Source organism: Aphidius gifuensis, linkage group LG4, assembly GCF_014905175.1.
Source record: "Aphidius gifuensis isolate YNYX2018 linkage group LG4, ASM1490517v1, whole genome shotgun sequence".
Taxonomy (NCBI): domain Eukaryota; kingdom Metazoa; phylum Arthropoda; class Insecta; order Hymenoptera; family Braconidae; genus Aphidius; species Aphidius gifuensis.
This window is the reverse complement of record NC_057791.1, coordinates 2,269,590-2,292,172: the sequence shown is the minus strand read 5'-3', so window position 1 is coordinate 2,292,172 and position 22,583 is coordinate 2,269,590. Positions and strand designations below refer to the sequence as shown.

Here is a 22,583-nt window from a genome sequence, read left to right as displayed (position 1 = left end):
ACATCGACATACCACCAATCACAAGTACGTAATTTTAATCACGTGACTTACAATGACGTCATGAACAAGTGAACCTGAGGTCGAGGCTACATTTATTTTGCCCATCCGCGAATCGTCGTCGTCGTCGTCGCCGTCGCCGTCGTTGTCCGTCTGTTCGACTTTTGTATAATACTGTCTCCGTGACTGTTTCGATTCTTCAACATCTACGTGTGTGTTCTCACATTACAGTGATACTTTTTTATTTATTTTTTTGTTTAAATAATCTTCAAAGTTGTTTATTTAATTTACTTTTTTTTTTTTCATTTGTATATTTTAATTTACAATTTTATATTAATCAATAACACTTATCAATTAATTACGTTATTTAAATCGAAACAAAATATTTCGAAATCGAAATATTATTTATAAATACATTAATTAATATTTCGAAATTTTAAAGTATGGTAGAAATCAAAGAAATTTTGTATATTTATTCGCATTTAATATTTAAGTTTCAAGATATTATTTTGTGCATTTGATAATTTTACCTCATACATATAAAACGAGTTCAACATCTGCTAAAAAAAAAAAATCATGCCTTTTTGTTGAAAGAGGTTGCCGGCATGACACAAAACACATTTACGAATTTTTAACTCTTTATCTTTTTCTTATTTTGTCTGAGTGTATATACATAGTATTTGTGAGTTTTATATATTCGAAAATGCGGAAGAGCATGAGGCAATCATACACAACAAATTTTGTGCATCACAGATACGGTATTAAGGTAAATTAATTTATCAATATTGACGCATAATTAATTTTTTTTTATCCTTAATTTTTATTATTATTTATTAATTTTTATCAATTTATATTAATCATTTTCCGTTGTATTTGCATATTTTCTTTAAGTTAATTTGGATAAATTTATAAATATAAATGATGATGAAACACTGCTCCGGAATTCGGTCAATATTTTAATTATTCTATCGTGCATATGTGATATCGCTAATCGTCGAGACTCTTATCAAATGTTTACTCATTTTTCGAGTAATTTTTTTTTATTGCAATGTAAAAAAAAAATAATCAACATTTAAATGGAACAAATATGGACGATAATTTTACATATCGAATTTTTGCAATAATTAATGTCATGATTTTTTTTTTTTTTTTTCATCATTTGTCAGCGTCTAGGATAATCTCATTAATACAACCCCAGGATACTAAACACCCACGTGGTTTCTTGTATTATTATTATTTTTTTTTTTTCAAATACAAAAACTATATTTCCGGTCCTTTGATATTTTATTTTTTTGATCCTTTCTAGAATTCATTTTCCATTTTCTACAAGGGCGTGTCTGACAAATATTAAAAATCATATTTTACAATGATGATTTTTCTTTGTATTTCATTAAATAATTTATCATTATTTTTTGTTTGAATGGAAAATACGTGACACTGAGTAACAATAATAAATAAAATCTCATGAATTATTTAAACAATTTTTTTTTCTGACTAAAACTATTGCTTCTAGAAATCTGGTATTTTCTTTTTCCTTGAATTGGCTTTACACTGTGCATTTATCGACAATAATTATTATTAAAATAATATGTATTATTCTTTTTTTTTTTTTTTTTCGTTCTCACATTGACTTGATATGTTAAATAAAAATTTAATCAGACATAGGAGTAACACTGAATTTATTACGCGGAGTATGTTTGGTTTTTTTTTTTTTCCACATCGATCACTACTTGTATAATATTAAAACTAAAACAAAAAGGTCTATAAGTATTCTATATCTAAAAAAAAATTATTCATTAAATGGATAAAATAAAAAAAAAAAGTTGCATGAATAATAATTCACCTGTCCGTTTAAAAAATGATCGATAAATATTATATTTTACTAATGTCATGGTCAATTGATAACGCAGTAAAAAAAAAAAATTGATTTTACAATTAACGTCGTTTTTTAAAGCACGTAAAAATATAATAAAAAACTAACAAACTCTTTTGTTGTTTTAATTAAAAATAAATTTTTAAATCCAAAAAAATGTAAAATGACTAGTCATAATCATCAATCAGATATAGCTGATTATTAGCATAGCCATACAAAAATTAATCATCATCATGATTGGCATGATTCCAATGAAGGAGAAGATAAAAATTTTAGAAAATAAAAATTGGTAGTCACGAGTTAAAAGTCTCGTGACTTGTTACATTTTATTGAGCCTCGTGCCAATCAATTAAACTCATATAAATTAATAAAATAATATATTGAAAAGGGCTTTAAATTAATATGTCAATGTGTGATACATAATATTTGTTTAATTCTGCATTGTATGTATGTATAAATGTTGCACATGATTGTGCAAAGTTGTTTTGATGATTAATTTTAAGTTAAACTGAACCTAATGAATTGGGATTTGTACTATAGCATTAAAAGAATATTTAAAAAAAATATAAATGAAATGAAAAAAAAGACTTTGTCACGCTGATGATCAGCACTTTCCTCAGGATCACAATGTATATTTTGGTGGGGATAAACACTTGGTTGAATATCGTCAAAGGCCTCGTGCTTATGCTGTCTGGCTTTTTGCTTTCAGTGACGATAGTATTCTTGGTTTGATGACATCGAAAGTTCCTTTTTTTTTTTTACATTGAATCATCTCTTCAGTGTCTATAAAAGTGATTAGTTTTGTGTGAAATTAATTTTTTTTTATTATAAACAAATTTGTTTATTTAGAAATTATTTTATCAAGTTGTTTGGAATTTTGCAGTTTATTTATTTGGTGATTTATTTATTTATTTAAAATATTTTATATAATTATTACAATTTAATTATTTATTTATTTATAATTTTTTTTCTGTTCGTATATTTTAATTTTAAGTGATTAATAGTATACTTTTTTCAAAACTTTTGTCAATTAAATTTATCGAAACGTAATTTATTCGAAATATGTTTTTTTTTTTAAATTATTTTTTCCAGTTAAAAGCTAAAAAAAAATTAAATTAATATTAAAAAATCTGTTTAGCCCTTTGAAAATTAAAAAACAAATATTTTTTTGATATTACATAGATCATTAAATTTACCAATAAATTTCATCATTTTAATCAAAATTTTTAATATTTTTTTAGTGTTACTAACTATATTATTTTGGCATAATTAATATTTGAAAAAAAAAATTCACACATGTCTAAACAATTTTTTAAATATATATTAAAATTTAATATTCAATTGATAACTTGTGTAGATAAACACTAAGCATGTGCCAAATTGATCTATAAAAAAAAAAAAAAGTGTATATATGAATAAATCACACCATGTTTTCGATAAAAGTTTTTATTTACTTTTCATTAAAAAATTTATATTTGTTTAATATTTTTTAATAAAGGTCGTAATGATAAAAAAAAGCAATAAAATTCATTACAACTTTTAAAAAGTTGACCTAGAATTATAAAATATTTAACAACAATAAAATACGCCAAGTTATTTACCACTGTGCTTTAGACTTCAGTCACAGTTTGATATGAGTTTTTCCAAGAATTTTTCATTATATTTTCTTTCATAAAAGAGATAAAAAAAAAAAACTACCGCCTACAAAAAATAAAATAAGGGACAAATACGTAGTACTAATGATAAAGAATTTATCCAGCTGTCTAATAAATTATTTATATCTAGAATATAATTTATCGAGTTATAATAATTATTGTCTGACTTATGTGTATATTTTTTTTTTATTTTATAAATAATCAATATCAGACAATCGTATTTTAATGACACTTGAATTATCATTGAAAATAATAAAAATTATAAATGAATTATTAATTAAAAAACCAACGGGAAGTTACATAAACAATTTGCATTAAAAAATTATAATTTACAAAAAAAAAAAAAAAAACAATATATCTAAATAATAACAATAAAATTGACAGGATGTTGCACAAACGTGATAATTCTGTAATTTTTTATTTTTCATTATGAGAATTAACTGTGTCTGTTAAATTTATTGTAATTAATTTTCATATTTTTATGATTATTTATATTTTTTATGTCTTCTAATTAAAAATATAAATTAAATGTTGTTGTTTAATTTTGTTATAGAATCCAAGGTGATTGTGGCTTCGTAAAATTCCATTTCACTTGTGGAGAAAGAAGAAGAAGAAGAAAAAAATTAAATAAATAATCAAATATAAATAACAATTGGTTTCTTGATATTATATAAACAAGTGATACAATGGAGGATCCTCAGAAGTGAGTTTTAAAAAAAATAAAATTATCATGTGAATGGACTACTTGAATTACATAAGTAAACAAAAAAAAAAAATTTTTCATGTTAACAGATACGAAGATTCATCTATTTACAAACAACCATCATCAACGTTCAACGTTCATCGTTCTCGAGGTATAGATAAAAAAATAAATGTATTTATAAATAAAATATAAAATAACATTATAATTTATATATTAATAAATGTATTTAAACTATTTTTAAATATACAGATATGGTACCAGCACGTGTGGTTTTATATATTCTATCATTTACTGGCTTTGTCGTATCTTTTATGATGAGAACAGATATCAATATAACAATTGTGGAAATGGTTACCCACAGACCACCAAAAAATAATAGTACTTACTGTTATGTTCCAAATTATGATACTGTATTAAATTCAAATACATCAAATAATAATTTTATTAAAAATAATATTGTAAGTTATAATTAATTTACTTTTAAACAAAAATATAATATTTAAAATTTTTTAAATTACTTTCTTCCAGGGTAATGGAGAATTTGATTGGAGTCCAACAATACAAGGAATAATAATAAGTAGTTTTTACTGGTGTTATATATTATCACAAGTTGTTGGAGGTGTATTAACACAAAATTTTGGTACAAAAACAGTATTTGGTGGTTCACAATTGGTTACAGCAATTTGTAGTTTGCTCATTCCAAAAGCTGCTGAACTTCATTATGGTGCAATTATTGTACTTCGAAGTATTCAAGGAATTGCAAGTGTAAGTATCATTCATTTAAAAAAAAAAAAAAATATATTAAATAATGATATTATATTTATAACAACAATAACAATAATTTAATAAAATTAAAAAAAATATTAAATCAGGGTTTAACATGGCCAGCAATGTACGCAGTTGTTGGTCACTGGATTCCACCAGCTGAACGATCACGTTTCATGTCTTCCTTTCAAGGTAAGTTTGTAATTGAACTTGTTCATGAAATAATAATCATGATAAGTTGACCGGTAATAAAAAAAAAAATATAAATAAATCATCAACTAAAGAAGTTTTTATGTGTTACAGTGAAACTTCCATATGTGTATTTTTCATATATAAATATGTAAACCTATATATGTAATTGCCCATTATGCTTGATCTATATTTATGTAACATTATTATTTATTTATTCATATCTCATATACACATCAAAGCCCAAAAAAAAAGCCCACACCAATTATTCTTTAATCAACAAAAAAAAAAAACTCAATGTATAATTATATATACACACTAATGAGCATGATTCTTATTTCAGTTTAATGCGGATTATATAAAAAAATTTTATTTACAAAAAAATAATAATAATGATAATTTATAATAGATAATTTTTTGATAATCAATGTCAATGTAAACCACTAAACATATCGAATTCTTTCAGTTAATTTGTGATATAATATTTTGTATCTCTAATATTTTGTAGATGATTATTTAATTTTAAATTTATTGTTAATAATAATATTCGTTGGTTTAGCCACCATGGTTGTTGAATTCGTCGGAGCTCATGGGGTATACTCAATAACGCTCAACAGCATGAGATCGGCAAGAGAGTATACCTTCTTGGCCTGGACGAATCAGTCGGGGACTTGATTCACACAAGTTTGTACACCTTAAAATTCCAAAAAAAAAAAAACTTGAATCAAAAACAATTAAGCAGTACGGTAGTCCAAGATTTTTCGATTGTTTTTTACATAACAGCTTTACAGATAGAAGTTTCATTGTTTCACCAAAATTAACAATCAACCCAAAAAAAAACTAAACAAACAAACAAACAAAAAAATTAAAAAGAAGCTTGCAGAAGTTGTACAATCAGTATCACCCCATTATCACACTAAAAAATCCATTTGGATCGCATTGCAGAGTACTCAAAGCTGTTATGGATTAATTGACGAGTCCCTGTGGCACAAACAAGTTAAATGATGTCAATGGCCCCCATTTGACGAACGTCATGTATCATCTTCTCTTCCGGGTTCGTGGGGTGAGCTACTCCTAACACCTCGATTATATCTATATTCAGGGTTCAGTTTTGGAATCGGCCTGACCTATCCACTGTGCGGTTTTATACTCGACAACTTTGGATGGAGACCAGTCTTCTATACAACTGGAAGTGTTGGTGTTCTATGGTGTATTGTCTGGTATTTCCTTGCTTTCGATACTCCATCAATTCATCCAAGGATTTGTAAAAGAGAACTTGATTTTATTGAAGGAAGCGTTTGTAATCAAGTTCTCGGATGTAGTGAGGTAAAAATTATTATAATATTCTTTTTTTTTTATATAAATTATATTATTTATTTTAATTATTTGTTTATTTACTTTAGGAAATACCAGTACCTTGGAAATCCATCCTGACGTCCTTGCCAGCCTGGGCGATTGGCATTACCACCTTCGGCAGAATATGGGTCTCCTACATCTTCATCACATCTGGACCAACTTATATGAAAAGAGTTCTTGGATTGAGTATTCAAGCAGTAAGTATATTTAAATCAATTTAAAAAATACTCAGCTAATTTTTTTTTAATTAAAATAAATTTTATTTTTATTTTTTTGTCATTGCAGAATGGTATACTATCTGGAGCACCATTTATTTGTAGCTATTTTAGTTCTGTTGTATTTTGTTATGTTGCTGATCTTCTTGTTACTCGAAGAATCATGACACTGACAAATGTTCGCAAAGTATTTACAGCAATGGGTAAATTTAAAGATTTATTTTCTATTTTTTTTTAAATTTATTTTCAGCTAATTTAATAATGTATAACAAAAAAAATAATTTGTCATATTTATAGCTCAAGTTATTCCTGGAATTCTTGTATTACTTATTGGATATCTTGGCTGTGACATTGTTCCAGTTCTCATTGTTTGGTTTATTGCTGTTACATTTATAACAGCAGCTTATGCTGGTGCAATGGCTAATATCGTTGACATTGCACCAAATTTTGCCGGTTAGTTATTACTCATTAAATCAATATTAATTTTTATATATCAGTGCCAATTTTGTTACATGTAATCTTGTATTTTTTTATTTCTATTTCTTTTTATTTGACTAACAACAGGACCAGTTTTGGCATTTGCTCAAACAATTCACATGACAGCAAGTTTTCTGTCTCCATTGGCAACTGGTATTTTAACTGATGAAGATGTAAGACAAATGATAATTTATTATTTATTATTAACAATAGTATTTAGTGATAATTTAATTTATATTTAATTATTTTTTAACAGCAAAGCTTTGATGCCTGGAATAAAGTTTTTGCAGTAACAGCAATCATATCATGTGGTACTTATATTATGTATCAAGTATTTGGTACAGCTGATATACAAACTTGGAATTATCCAGATCAAAAACTGCCACAATCAAGTGATGATGATGTGGAACCACTCAATGATACACATTATAAAAATGGTAAAAAAGTATCAATTGTTTCAAATAATTCAGAAGAGCCTTAGCTACATAAAATAAATACCACTTTTATTATTAATTACAAATGAAAAAAATAAAAAAGTATCATACAGAATTATTTATTCTGTATCTCTCAATTGATTTATTAATTTTTTTTTTAAATGAGCTAAAGTTTTCTTTTTTTTTTTTTTTTGTAAATGTAGCACAAAAATATAAGTGAAAAATTATTAACAAAGACAGTGTAGATTAATTTTTAATCATCAAACGCGTATATTTACAATTTTGTATTTTGTGATTAAATTTTTTATGCAGTGTTAATTGATAGTTTATTAAACGAACATTGATCTTCTTAGATATTTTAATAATATGACACAAAAAAGAGACATTATCTGCCATTATGAATGATACTTGAAATTTAAAAAGAAAAAGATTCGTATGAATTTTTATAAATAAAGATCAAAAAAAAAAGAAAATGTAAATTAATGAAAAAAATATTAACACAATACGTAATTGTTGTGACAAATTTGTAAATATTAAATATATAGATATATATTTGGCTCATTAAGTTGATTGAGCAATTCTGTCAATGAGCATTTTTGGGCAATTCATGACAAAATATAATAATTAATTAACAGCACATTCTATAATAAAAAAAATATATATATATTATCAGTGCCTTGCATTAAATCATGAAGTTATAATCAATTCATCTTCCATAAAAGAAAGTATTTTTATTGATCACTCCACTAGATATCTAGTTGTACTCATTGTAAAATTAAAAAAAAAATATAACGACATACACAAATTTTTTTTTTTTTAATTTTAATCATCAAGTACTTAAATTGATTCAATTTTTTTTTCTTTTTATAACATTTTAATGTAAATATTTTTATTGTCAAATTTTTTCGTTAAATTCATTTCGATTATTATTAAATAAAAATGTACCTAAACGAAATATAATCTCTAAAAAATCATTAAAATTCGAGTGAAATATTCAAAAAAAAAAAAAGTAGATCAGTTTAAAAATTACTTCAGTAAATAAATAAATAATAATGAAATTTATTATTCAAGCCTATTGAGAAAAATTTCCAAATTTTTTCTCAAAAAAAATATTTAAAGTTTTTTAAATATAAAAAACAAATTATTCCATTCAATAAATTCAAAAACTGTATTTTCTGATTAAAAAATTATTAATTTTTTGGACTTTTAAAACCGGTTTTAAAGAGGGTAGCATTTTTTAAAGGTAAAAGAGCCCTTACTTGGTTTTTTTAATTTACATTGAAATATAAAATGAATTAAAAAATTTAAACATTTAATGTTGTTCCGTTCCGAAATAAAAAACAACATACAATTCAAAATAATTAATACTGTATTCTTCAATTAAAAGAAAAAAAAAAATATATATATATATATAGGATCTGTGATCCTTGTTGATTAAAATTAAAACAAAAATAAAATTTCAATAAATAAAAACACTGCGTATTATCTAATAAGTTAACTACCCAAAAAAATAAATATATAGTATTTTTTAAATTTTATTTAAACTACTATTACTCTTAAATAAAAAAAAATATCATGATTATAATTATTGTGTTGAATATAAATCATCGAAAGGATTAAAATCGTGTCGTATAATGATAAGACGTAAATGGAAAAATTGTGAAAATTAGAATATTCAGGTCGACTTTGTTTACAACGTAAAAAAAAAAAATAATAACAGTAATTATTATCCATACTGTAATGATAATTTACATAAAATTATTTGTCATTATTAATTAATAATGACTCATTTACAATAAAAATATAAATATATATTTTTAAACAAAAGCTAAATGTATTTTTTTATTTAAAAAAATTTCCTTTGTTAAAATATTTAAATGAAAAAACAAAATCTATTTTAATTTGATGAACTAGTTTTCAAGATCTTGAAGATGACTTAGAGATGATAAATACAAAAATTATATTTACTCTAGGATTTTTGACTTATGATAAAAGTCTTTATAAAAGACTGATTTTATATTTCACAATCAGTTTTGATTTATCAGTTGAAAATTGCACATTGTAATATATAATTTAGAGCAATTATAAAGAAAAATATTGTAGACAAGAAATTTAAAAAAAAATGAGGTAAGTATTGATAAAAATACTCACGATATTTTTAAATATCGAATGATTAAATATAATTGCAAATTTCTTATTACAGAATTATTGTAGTCGTTGCACTTTTAATGTGCATTTTATTAATTCTATCTGAAAATATTGATGCAAAGAAAAAAGGAAATAATAAAAAGAAATATATCAATAATGAAGATTCAAGGTAAATCTAGCTAATTTTTTTTTTCTTTAATACATCAGGCAAGTTGACAAGAGAAAAATATTATTCCAAGATAAATATTTATGTTTTTTAGAGATAGTAATATTGATGTTTATAAAAAGAGTAAAAATAAACAGTCCACACCTAGAAAGGTAAGTCGACGTTCCAGATCAGTTGATGAAATTGATGATCCATCATCATGTCAAGAAAAAAATTTTCAATACAATGACATTGATGAATCTTCATGTTCCAAAGTTTCAAAAAAAAATAAACAAAAAAAAACTGACACAACAAAAGACGATAAAAAATTGAAAAATAAAAAAATTAAATATTCTCTTAATGATGAAAATTTAATTGATGAAAATATGAATAAAAAAAAAAATGAAAAACTTGTAAGAAGAGAAAAAATTAAGATACAAGAAATTGATGATATTGAGGAAGATCCAACAGATGATCCATTAGAGGACATTGAAAATATTGATGAAGAAAATTTGGAAACTTGCAACTTGGAAACAACTAATGAAGATGAAAATGAATAATTAAAAAAATATATTAACATGAAAATATTGACACAAATAAGAGTGTCAATAAATATTGCACAGTAAACATTCAAACAATCTCACAAAGATAAATATTTTATCAAGATTTATTATATATATTTTTTTATTCTTTTACATAGATGAAAAAAAATTATTTTACCTTATGTTACATCCATTGATTCAAGAGTTCCACTATCATTAACTGAAAAATAAAATATATGTAAAAACAATAATAAAAATTACTCAACTAATAAATTAAATTCTTACATTCTTCAACAGCTGTAAAACTAATAACCCAACCAGTTCCACCATTATTTTTGCTCGTATAATACGACACAGAAACTTCATTTGTTTCACTGCGATATCTAGCTGGTTTATCCTGCAACAAACACACAAATATTAATTCAAAAAAAAAAAATTAATACAACATTAAGTAAGGAGCAAATAAATTAATTGTTACTTACATTACCACAATATGACAGAGTACGTTCATTTTTAGGTTGTATAATTTCAACAAAATCACTTGTACAAGCATCAACATTTGATCCAAGATCAAAAACAATAAAATCCAATTGTATTTTAAAACCTCTTGGTACACTTAATTCCCATACACAATGACTTCTATTACGATAATTCATTGGATACATTGGTGATGTAAATCTACCAGCATAATTATGAATTTTACCACCACAACCACGTCCTTTATCAGTTGATGTATAAAGTATATCATAATTTTCATAAACAGCACCACGATTTGAATTTGAATGTAAACTTAATTTATTTGTTTTACTAAATATTGGTGATGGTAATCCAACACCACATACTGTTGCAATATTTTCATCATTAAAACTACCATCATATATTTTAATATAACTATTTTCACATGTATCACGTCCATATATATTAATTGATTTAAAATATAATGATATTGTATAATTAATTGGTACTGTTATTGTTATCCAACAATTTATAAAACCTTGATGTACTATTCTTCCATTTTCACTTGTATAATTTCTATTACAATCAGCAATTGATACATCAAATTTAAATTTTCTTGGTTTATTTGAATTATTATTATTTGTTTTTAATAATATTTCAATTTCATTACCATTACTATAATAATCATAATTTTCAATTTTTGAACAAAATGAAAATGATGATAATGGTGAACGTTGATATGATGAAAATGGAAGTGAATGATATTTACCACTATAAATAAATTTTTCACCAAATTCACGAACAGTAAATTTATTATATTTTTTATCAGTTATTTGAAGTTTATCACCTTCACATTTATCTGTATCTTCCATATCAATATTTGTCAAATGTACATGTATATCATGAGCACGTGTTGATGATATAATCCATTTACATTGTATTCCTAATGGATAATTATTTGGATAACCTGGTGATGTTATTGTCTCAGTATTATTACTAATTCTTATAAATGGTGTACCACATGGTGAATCAATTGGTTCAATTGTTGCAATAGCACCAGATCCATTATTTTCACCATCACTTGCAAATCTTATCCATAATACATTTAAACTTGATGTTATTGGTACTGGTATATTTGTACCACAATAACGATTAATTAAATCAGAAAATAAATCTCTTCCATCACGTATTTCTATAAAATCTCCATTGCAAGAAGATGATAATGTTGTTGATGATATTGATGTTGTATTTGTTGAATTTGTTGAATTTTTAAGATCCATATTTGTTATTGTAAATTTAATATTTTTACCTGGTAATGTTTGAATTATCCAAAAACAATCTTCAAATGATTCATAATTTGTTTCACTTTGTGTTTTCCATATTATTGATTTTGTTAAATTTATATTACCACCACAACCTGATTCAATACTTTTTGTAAATAATATTTGTGCATTAAAACCATCAAAATTATTATTTATATCTGAATGAAAATTTATTGTCATTATATTACTTTTTGATTTAATAACAGGCAATGATTCATTTAAATTACCACAAAGTTTTGCAATCATTTTATTTGAATCAATAAATGAACCTTCATAAACATTAAAATGATCAAAAAAACATCTACTATGATATTCAAGATGAAACATATTAAATCTTAATAATACATTTTTATCTTTTGGTGCTTCAATAATCCATGTACAATTTTGTTGCATAAGATATTGATTTAATGAATTTGTTGGTGGTTTTAAAATTTCTTGATTTGTTATTTTACCACCACATTCATTGATAAAATATGTCAATTGAAAACCACGTTTTTGTAATAATGAATCAGTACGAAATATAATACTAATTTTATTACTTGATAATTGTATTGGTGGTTTATCATCACCACAATAAGTTATTGGTAGATGATTCCATCCAAATTCATTTTTATAAATTGTTAAATTATCATATTTACAATCGCTACTTTTTTCAAGTGAAAATTCATTAAATTCAATAAATACAGATTTATTTTCTGGTGTTATTATTGTATAATTACAATATAAATTTTTATCATAAGAATCTGGATAATGTGGTGATTCAATAATTTGACGATATTTTGTTGCTTCAAATGTACCACCACAATTTTCATCCCAAATTGCACGAAAACCATCACCTTCAATTTCATTATTTGAACGAAATATAACTTTCATACGATTTGTTGTTGAATTAAATGATGATGGTACATTACGTCCACATACTTTACCAATTGAATTCCATAAATTATTACTATTATTCCAATCATAAATTTCAACAAAATCATTATTACATAAATTACTTGTTTCAATATTAAAACGATCAACAAATGATAAACCAATATGATAACCATTATCAGCTTTTATTTCCCATGTACATTCAGCATTATTTGAATAACGATTTGGAAAATTTGGTGATGTTATTTCACGACTTGAACCATGCATTAAACCACCACAACCATCTGTTACTGTATTTAATGTTAATTCAAAATCAGCAGGTCCAATTGATGCCCAATATTCAATCCATAATTTATTTGATGAACTTGTAAAATTATCAGGCAATATATTACCACAATATTTACCAATTTGTGGTGACATTGGACCACCATTTTTAACAATAATATATCCTTTATCACAACTATCAAGATTAAGACGATTAAATTTCATCATAATAACTTCACCATCATCAGAAAATTCAACTTTCCATGCACAACTTATTGGATATGTTATATTTATTGGTGCTTTTAATATATTTGATGGACCAGTTAATATTCCTCCACAATTTTGCCATTTATATTTAATATCATATTTCATTAATCCACCATATGTACCATTTAATATTTTAACTGTATTTTCTAATGATGGACTACGTATTATAAATGGTTGTTGTGTTGCATTACCACAAACTTCACTAATTGATCCATGCTTATCAGATACAACTATATTTTTTGCCATAGCATTACATGGTCTAAAATCACGTGATTTTCCAATATCACCTGTTACAGTAATTGTCAATGTTTTTGGTTCAATTGACGTTTCAATTTCATCACTAAATAATATTCTAGATGGTGGTTTTAATAACCACTGACAATAATATGATGTTGAATTAAATGGTGATACTCTTGGTGCTAATAATTCACCTTCTTCATTTGTAATAATACCACCACAAGGAGCTGGTACAATTGCTTGATAATTTGCTTTTAATCCACGACGTCCACTTGTTGACCAATAAACTACTAACATTATATTTGATGAACTTTTAATAACAGTTGGATAATCAGTTTTTCTAATTGAAATAATAAGTGATCTTGTTTTCAAATCATTATAAAATGCTAAATTAAAACCATAACTATCATCATTACTTATTTCTAAATCTTCAATATCAACACGTATTTGTGTACCAAGTGGTCCTTCAATTTCCCATTCACAATAAATTGGACGTATATTTGGATTTGGATAACCACGTGATTTAAATTGTCCAGTAATACCATTTAAATGACTACTACATGCATCTTTAGTTGCTGTAAAATTTAAACTAAAACCACGATAATTAATATGACTTTTAATATCAGTATGAAATGAAACAATAGCTTCATTAAATGATGTTTTAATAATTGATGGTTTATTATAACCACAATAATTACCAATAATTATTTTTGTATCATTATTTGGTAATTTTTCACTAATTTCAATATTATCTGAAAATTCACAAAGACGAAAACCAGGTAAATGAATATCACGAAATTGTATTTTAAGTGTATGATCTGGTGGTGCAATAATAATCCATGTACAATTTTGATTTTGTTTATATGGTCCAGGATAATTTGGTGATGTTATAACACCATTTTTACCACGTAATATACCACCACAAATTTCACCAGTTGTTATTGATGCTTTAAAACCATTTTTAGGATCAGGAATATCAGTAAAAAAATGTGCATAAAGCATATTACCAGTTGTTGACATACTACTTGGTGCAATATCATTACAAAATTGTCCAAGTAATTTTGATGAATCAGTACCACCATCACGTAATTCAATATATTCTTTAGTACAACCATCACTTGTTGTTAAATCAAATCTATCAATAAAATGTATTGTTAATCTTTCACCAGGTGGTGCCATAAATGTCCAAAAACATTCAGAATATGGTGATGGTATATTTGGATAATTTGGTGATGAAAATTCAATTTTATTATTTATTTTTGTTAATTCATATCTACCACCACATTCCATACCAATTTCACGATATGTTAAATAAAATGATACATGTGAACCACCACCAACTGATTTAACATATAATTTATTTCCAGTTGTTGTTAATACATTATTACTATATGTTGTATTTCCACAATATTTACCATTACCAAGTAATGGTGAATTTGGACCTTCACCATTTTTTAACATTAAATAATAATCACCACATATATTGCCATTTGTTTGAATTGATAATCTTTCAATTTTAACTTCAATTTTTCTACCAGTTCTAACTGTTATATTCCATTCACAATTATAATTCATTGAACTCAATGAACGAATTGTTATATCATTATGAAAATCAATTTCACCATTTGCTGATTTTAATTCACCACCACATTTACTATAAACTAATGCACGAAAACCAGTTTTATTCATATATGAATTTGTTGTAAATTTAACAGTCATTGTATTACTTGCTTCGACATATGAATTTGTTTGATTTGTTAAACAATATCTACCAAGTAATTTTTCTTCTGGTGATGATATATCCTCGGATGAAAAACCAGAATATATTGAAACTGCATCATCTAAACATTCATTTGATTCATAAAGATCAAGTGATATAAAACGAAAAACAAGATGTGTTCCTGGTGGTGATGTAAATATCCAATTGCAATTGAGATTAATATCATAGCCATCTGGCCAACCAGGTGAATTGAAATAATAAGTTGTATTTAAAGAATCAACAAGTGATATTTCTTCGTGACATTTAGACAATACTGTATCAGTATTTTCTCCGTCAGTTGATTGTCTAGGTACTTGATACCAATGTAAATGAAACCAATTTCCTTCATTAACATTACTACTGCCAAATACTAAATAAATAATATTACTTGTTGATTGTATTGGATCAGGTGTTACAATTCCACAAATACTTTTTAAAGTTGGTGCTTCATCATCATAACCATCGTAAACCCTTAACGATGCTCCATATGAACATCGTGAACTTGAAAAATATGTTTCCATATGAAAATCATAAAATTCAATTTTAATTGAAAAACCAAAATCAACAGTAATTCTCCATGTTATTTCATCGGATTTTTTAAATGGATATGGATAAAGTGGTGATGCAATTTCACCAGAAGAACCACTTAAATCATTACCATGTTCAAATGTATAATCAGCTAAAAATCCATTACCCGTACCAGTAGCATCACTACTAAATTTAATCCACAATGGATAACTTGATTTAATTTCATTTATTTGATTAATACCACAATAACTACCAATAAGTTTACCAGTTGCTGATATTTCTCTTATTTCAAGATAATCACGATCACAATTTTCACTTGATTCAATATCAAATTTACTAAATAATAAACTTAATTTATTACCAGGAGCAACATGAAGTAACCAAGTACATTCAGCATTTGTTGGATAACTATCAGGATAATTTGGTGATGCAATATTACCTTTTTCAGAATAATAATCACCACCACAAGCTGTATTAAGTACTGTATATATTGCATCAAATGTTAATTCATTTGAATAATTTGAAAATAAATGTACAGTAAGTGATCTTCCTTTGCTGATAATTGGTGGTGGAGTTTTAGTACCTTGCCAAGTACCAATAAGTGGTCCATCAGTACCATCACCCTCATAAACATTAATTACTTCTGATACACCAGTTTCAAAATCATCTTGATTATCATCACCAATATCCATATGATAAAATCTCAATGTAATATGATCACTTGGATCATATGCACTTATAATCCATGTACAATTTGCTCGTTCATCAGAATGACGTAAATGTAAATTTGATGCAACATTTAATTCACCAATATCATCTGCTATTATTCTTGCACCACATGCACGATTAAATTCAGCTTTAAAACCTTTTGCTGATAAAAAACTATCACTTCTCATAACAACAAGCATTTTATTACCAGTTGAAAATATTGATGGTGGTAACTGTGATTTACAAAATGATCCTAATATATTATTATCACGTGTTTCACCATCAAATATTCTAACATAATCATCAGTACAATTTGTTGTATCTTCAATATCAAAATCAATAAATGTTAAATTAACAATATGATTTTTATCAACTTCAATTAACCATTCACAATTTTCATTATGTGGATAATTTTTTGGATAATTTTGTGAATATATTAATCCTTGATCAGATAAAAATACACCACCACATAATAATGGTACTGTTTTATAATTTGCAGAAAAACCACTACCAAATATTGTTGAATCTGATATAAATTTAATAAATAATTTATTTTTTGAACTTGTTAATTTAATTGCTTCATTTGAATAACAATATTCAGCTATTTTTGGTGAGTTTTCATCTTCACCACTGTAAAGTATAACTTTATCATTTGAACATGTATTAACTTTTTCTAGTATTATTTTATCAAAATATATTTCAATACTATGACCATAATCAACTTCAATTAACCATTCACAAATAGTATCAGCTGGATATTCTAATGGATAATTTGGTGATGTTATAATACCTTCAGATCTAGTTAAATGACCACCACAACCATTAAGTATCCATTCAAGACGAAAACCACTGTGTTCAACATATGAATCTGATATAAAATTAATAAACACTTGATTTTGTTTTGATGCAATTTTCATTGGTAAATTTAATGTTCCACAATATTTACCAATTTTTGTATTTGGTTTTTCATTTGTACCTTCTTCTATTAATAAATAATCATCAATACAATCAGCACTTATTGAACTTCCAATATTTTCAAGATCAAAATGTGAAAATGTTAAATTAATTTTATTACCCTCTGTTACATCAATAATCCAGCTACAATTTATACTTGTTGGATATTTATTAGGAAAATTTGGTGATTCAATAACACCATAATGACCATGTACTTTATTATTACATAATGCAGTATATTTAATGAAAAATCCACGTGCTGAATTTGTATAATCACTACGAAAACGTATTGTTGCTAAATTTGAATTTAATTCAATGGTTGATGGTGTTGGTGGTGTTGAACCACAATATGTATTAGTATTTTTTTTTTTACCATCAACACCCTCTGATATTTCAAGATAATCAAATTTACAATAAACATGATGCTCTAAATCAAGATCAACAAATATAATTTGTATACGACTACCAGATGCAACAGCAATTTTCCATATACATTCTGATGATTGTGCATACATTTGTGGATAATATGGTGACATAATATCACCACTTGAACCTGATAATGTACCACCACAACCATATGTTGTACTGTCCCATGTTAAATGAAAACCTTGTTCACCTTGTGATGAATCAGATACAAATTTAATATACAATTGATTTGTTAAACTGTATATTAATGATGGTATTTTATCACCACAAAATTTACCAATTAATGGTGATGTTGAATAACCACCATTACGAATTTCTAAATGATCAAATTTACATTCACTATGACTTTCTAAATCAAATTTTGTTATATTAAGTATTATACGTTTTTTATTTGGTGCTTCAATGACCCATGAACATTCACGATCTGGTGGATATCTATCTGGATAACCTGGACTATATAAAACACCATTTGATGTATAATAATTACCACCACAAAATTCTTTAACATCAATAAATATATAATCAATTGTAAAACCATCAGATGTTATTGTATTATCAGATACAAATCTTATTTTTGCAATATCACTTTGTGTTTTAATTATTGGTGGTTTTTTATTACCACAATATGTACCAATTTTTAATGCTTCACCTCTAAATAATTCTTCAACAGTAACATAATCAGATGCACAATTATCATGATATTCTAAATTAAAATTTGTCCATGTTAATTGTACAATATAACCAGGTGGTGCACGTATAAACCAAGTACAATCTTCAACATTATTATAACCATTATCACCACCTGGACTTTGAATTGTACCAGGTGATTGATTTAATATACCACCACATCTACGATCAATTGTTGTATAATTTGCAAGAAAACCTCTACCATGAATACTTGAATCAGCTTTAAATTGTAAAAACATATAATTATGTGTTGAATAAAATGGTTGTGATGGCATATTATCAATTTCACCACATATTTCACCAAGTAATGTTGAATTTTCATTATCACCATCACGTACTTGTACATGATCAAAATAACAACTTTCAAATGAACCACCCTCAATTTCAAGATCAATAAATTTTAATATAATTGCTTTACCTGGTGGTTGAATAATACGATATGTACATGTTTTTGCTGCTGGATAATTATGTGGATAATATGGTGATTTTAAAATACCACTTGTTTCATAAAATTCACCACCACAATGTGTATTATAATTTAATTTAAAACCTTTACCAGACATTGTAAAATCTGAATTAAATATTATTAAGGCTTCATTTGAATCAAGTATTTGTGATGGTGGTTTACTATCACCACAATATTTACCTATTAATGGTGAATCAGTATTTGGTCCTTCAAATATTTCAACATAATCAAATCTACATGGTTTTGAGCCTTCAATATCAAATTCTTGCCAATCAATAAATATTTTTTCACCAATTGGTAATTGTATTTTCCATTCACATACTAAATTATGTTCATATGTATTACCATCCATTGGTGTTGATATTGAACCAGATTCTTTAGTATATATACCACCACAACCAGGTATACCTTCAATACTTGAATATGTTAATTGAAAACCAAGATCTTGTCCTTTATTATCTGAATGAAAATGTACTGATGCAAATGATCCTGATGTTACAAGTGGTACTGGATGTGTATGATTACAATATAAACCTAATTGTACATTTCTATCTAATAATGTTTCATTTATTTCAAGATAATCTTTATCACATTTTGGATGTATTTCAAATAATACAGTAAAAAAATGAAATTGTATACGTTTACCAGGACGTACAGATATTTCCCATATACAATCACGATTTGGTGAATATTTACCTGGTGAACCAGGTGAACTTATTGTACCATGTTCAGCAGTTAATAAACCACCACAAATTGGCTCAATACTATTCCAATTAATTGTAAAACCAGTTTTAGCATCACTACTATCTGTATTTAACCATAAATAAATCATATTATGTGTTGTTATAATATTACCACCAAGTGGTAATTGTGTACCACAAAAACGTCCTAATTGATGACTAGCAGCATTACCACCATCATGAATTTGTAAAAAATCATGACGACAACCAGCTGTTAATTCAATATCAAATTTACTAAATGTTACATTTAATACAAGTGATGAATTTGTAACAATAACAAATGCACAACTTAAATCATGTGAATATACAATACTTTTTGATGGATATGTTAATATTCCTGATTGATCTCTAATAATACCACCACAAGTTTCTTTTGGTGTATCACAACGAGGACCTTGATATGAAGCTGTACATTCACATGTTATTGTATTAAATTTAATTGAACATTTACCATCATTTTTACAAGGATTTGGTATGCATAAATTAATTGCTGTTGAACATGTTTCACCAGTATAACCAGCATCACAACGACACATAAATGTATTGTCATATGATATACAAGTACCATGAATACAAGGATTACTAGAACAACTATTTATTACAGCTTGACAACCTTGAGGTCCCATTCCACTACCTTGATAACCATTTGGACATCTACACTCAACAATAACATTTGATAAATTTGGATTTTCAATGCATGTTGCAAGTGAATGACAACCACCATTATTTATTCTACATGCACCAACTAAAACACAAGTTATTCCATTTCCTTGATAACCAGGTGGACATGAACCACATGTATATGAACCTCTTGTATTAATACATGATACTTTTGGTAATGTACTACAACCACCATTGTCAATAGAACATTCATCAATATCAGTACAATAATAACCATTTCCAGTATAACCAGATGGACAACCACCACAATAATAACTTCCTGGTACATTAATACATGGTACTGGTGGATCATGTGAACATGCAGGATGATTACCATTACATTCATCAACATCAATACTACATGCTGGATTTGAACCTTCAGATTTCCAGCCTTGATCACAAATACATGAATAACCAAGTGGTGTACCAGGTTTTGATACACAAACACCTTTACCACATAATTCAGCTGAATTTTCAGCATTACAACCACTTGATTTTTGAGTACAATGAATACCACTCCAATTTGTTGTACAACCACAACGATATGAACCTGGTAAATTAGTACATGTTGCACCATTTTGACAACCCAAATCAGTACCAAAAAATCTTGCACATTCATTTACATCTGTTGCACAATTTAAACCTTCCCAAGTTGATGGACAAATACATTGATAACCATCATAAATACGTATACATGTACCACCATTTGAACAAGGATTACTTGTACATTGATTTGTTGTTAGCTTTGTAATAACATTACGTAAACGAGTTTCAATTCTTCTTACCTGGTTAAATTTTAATTATCAATTATTAACTGTACTATTTAATGATATTATTTTGTTTATTAAAAATATACTTACTCGACTAGTAAGACCAGAAATTGATAGTCTATTTACAGCACCAGTTGTCTGTAATAATAAATTTAAATTATTAATATAATTTTCCAATTAATTATCATTTTTAAATACTTACATCATCAATTGGTGGTCTTGGAGAATTTGAAGAATTTGTCGTTCCATCACTGATCCAACTTGCTGAATTAATTCTCTTCATTAAGCCATTTGGACCTTCAACTTCATCGACTAATCGTATAACTTGACTATGTAATTCTTGCATATATCCATCTCTCCATCGTTGCACAACTACTGCTGCACTTTTTGCCTTAAAAAAAATACAAAATAAATAAGCCAATTATTAAATAAATAATTCTAAATAAAAATAGAATATTTATTCTTACCGAAATTGCTACATGTAAAAGATCAATATCATTTACAGTTACTGATCCTTTTCCAATAGTTTTTAATGTTATATTTTTATCTTTTGCACTTGAAATAAATAAATTTCCATCAACTGATTCCAATACAGGTCTAAGGAAAAATTGATATCAGTAATAGTTATTATTATTTTTAAAAAATTATTTATTGAAAAAAATCTTTCCTACCTTTCATCCATCCATCCAGTACATATTGTTACACTTAATATTAATATAAAAATAATTTTATATTTCATTTTTTACAAATTTAAATTTTTTTTAAATATTTATTTAAACATGACATAAGCTTGATGAGATCTTTTCATCACAGCATCTAGACATAAACTGGAGAATTAATCTCATCGTAAATGGGCGTGTATTTTTTAAATTAAAATATATCTTAATACACCCCATGAATTATTTAATCAAATTACGTTATCATATCAACTATTACCGCCCACATGACCGATCAATTTTCGACATAT

General features: G+C 25.9%; 4 protein-coding genes across 6 annotated transcripts in view; 2 read left to right on the top strand and 2 right to left on the bottom strand.

Annotated features, from left to right (window-relative positions):
- Positions 1-22,583, bottom strand: part of LOC122854442 — a 45,199-nt gene that overhangs the window by 4,874 nt on the left and 17,742 nt on the right. The window contains exon 1 of one of the 2 annotated variants that reach the window (XM_044155091.1): positions 52-143. The exons of the other annotated variant lie outside the window; for it this stretch is intronic. Coding sequence (XP_044011026.1) covers positions 52-105 — 54 coding nt within the window. The 5' untranslated portion in view covers positions 106-143. Of the gene's footprint in view, positions 1-51; positions 144-22,583 lie in introns of those variants that run through there. 2 annotated transcript variants of the gene reach the window in all.
- Positions 109-9,492, top strand: LOC122854443 (sodium-dependent phosphate transport protein 1-like). Of its 2 annotated transcripts, none has more exons than XM_044155094.1 (12): positions 109-763; positions 4,079-4,228; positions 4,318-4,379; positions 4,478-4,686; positions 4,757-4,993; positions 5,101-5,185; positions 6,285-6,508; positions 6,586-6,735; positions 6,824-6,956; positions 7,051-7,206; positions 7,318-7,403; positions 7,487-9,492. In XM_044155094.1, the coding sequence occupies exons 2-12, from the start codon at positions 4,212-4,214 to the stop codon at positions 7,709-7,711; spliced, it is 1,584 nt and encodes a 527-aa protein (XP_044011029.1). In that variant the 5' UTR covers positions 109-763; positions 4,079-4,211; the 3' UTR covers positions 7,712-9,492. The 2 variants fall into 2 exon arrangements, with proteins under 2 accessions (XP_044011029.1, XP_044011030.1); XM_044155095.1 differs by lacking the exon at positions 109-763 and adding an exon at positions 2,577-2,765.
- LOC122854438 (cubilin) lies at positions 5,581-22,167 on the bottom strand. Its single transcript, XM_044155074.1, has 7 exons — positions 22,084-22,167; positions 21,819-22,007; positions 21,707-21,754; positions 10,982-21,631; positions 10,785-10,896; positions 10,678-10,719; positions 5,581-5,876 (listed from the first exon to the last, which is right to left on the bottom strand). Exons 2-6 carry the CDS (start codon positions 21,960-21,962, stop codon positions 10,679-10,681), a joined length of 10,995 nt encoding a protein of 3,664 aa, XP_044011009.1. The 5' UTR covers positions 21,963-22,007; positions 22,084-22,167; the 3' UTR covers positions 5,581-5,876; position 10,678.
- Positions 9,683-11,742, top strand: LOC122854447 (protein FYV8-like). The gene is made up of 3 exons (XM_044155101.1): positions 9,683-9,791; positions 9,868-9,981; positions 10,073-11,742. The coding sequence occupies exons 1-3, from the start codon at positions 9,787-9,789 to the stop codon at positions 10,515-10,517; spliced, it is 564 nt and encodes a 187-aa protein (XP_044011036.1). The 5' UTR covers positions 9,683-9,786; the 3' UTR covers positions 10,518-11,742.

Excerpts from the sequence above, each read along its gene's own strand:
- LOC122854443 (XM_044155094.1), top strand. Across the intron at positions 5,186-6,284 it reads TTTCATGTCTTCCTTTCAAG|GGTTCAGTTTTGGAATCGGC; the intron begins GTAAGTTTGTAA and ends ATCTATATTCAG. Across the intron at positions 6,509-6,585 it reads AAGTTCTCGGATGTAGTGAG|GAAATACCAGTACCTTGGAA; the intron begins GTAAAAATTATT and ends TATTTACTTTAG.
- LOC122854447 (XM_044155101.1), top strand. Across the intron at positions 9,982-10,072 it reads ATCAATAATGAAGATTCAAG|AGATAGTAATATTGATGTTT; the intron begins GTAAATCTAGCT and ends TATGTTTTTTAG.
- LOC122854438 (XM_044155074.1), bottom strand. The coding sequence starts at position 21,962 with ATGCAAGAATTACATAGTCAAGTTATACGATTAGTCGATGAAGTTGAA. Across the intron at positions 21,755-21,818 it reads CAAGACCACCAATTGATGAT|ACAACTGGTGCTGTAAATAG; the intron begins GTAAGTATTTAA and ends TTATTATTACAG. Across the intron at positions 21,632-21,706 it reads TTTCTGGTCTTACTAGTCGA|GTAAGAAGAATTGAAACTCG; the intron begins GTAAGTATATTT and ends AAATTTAACCAG.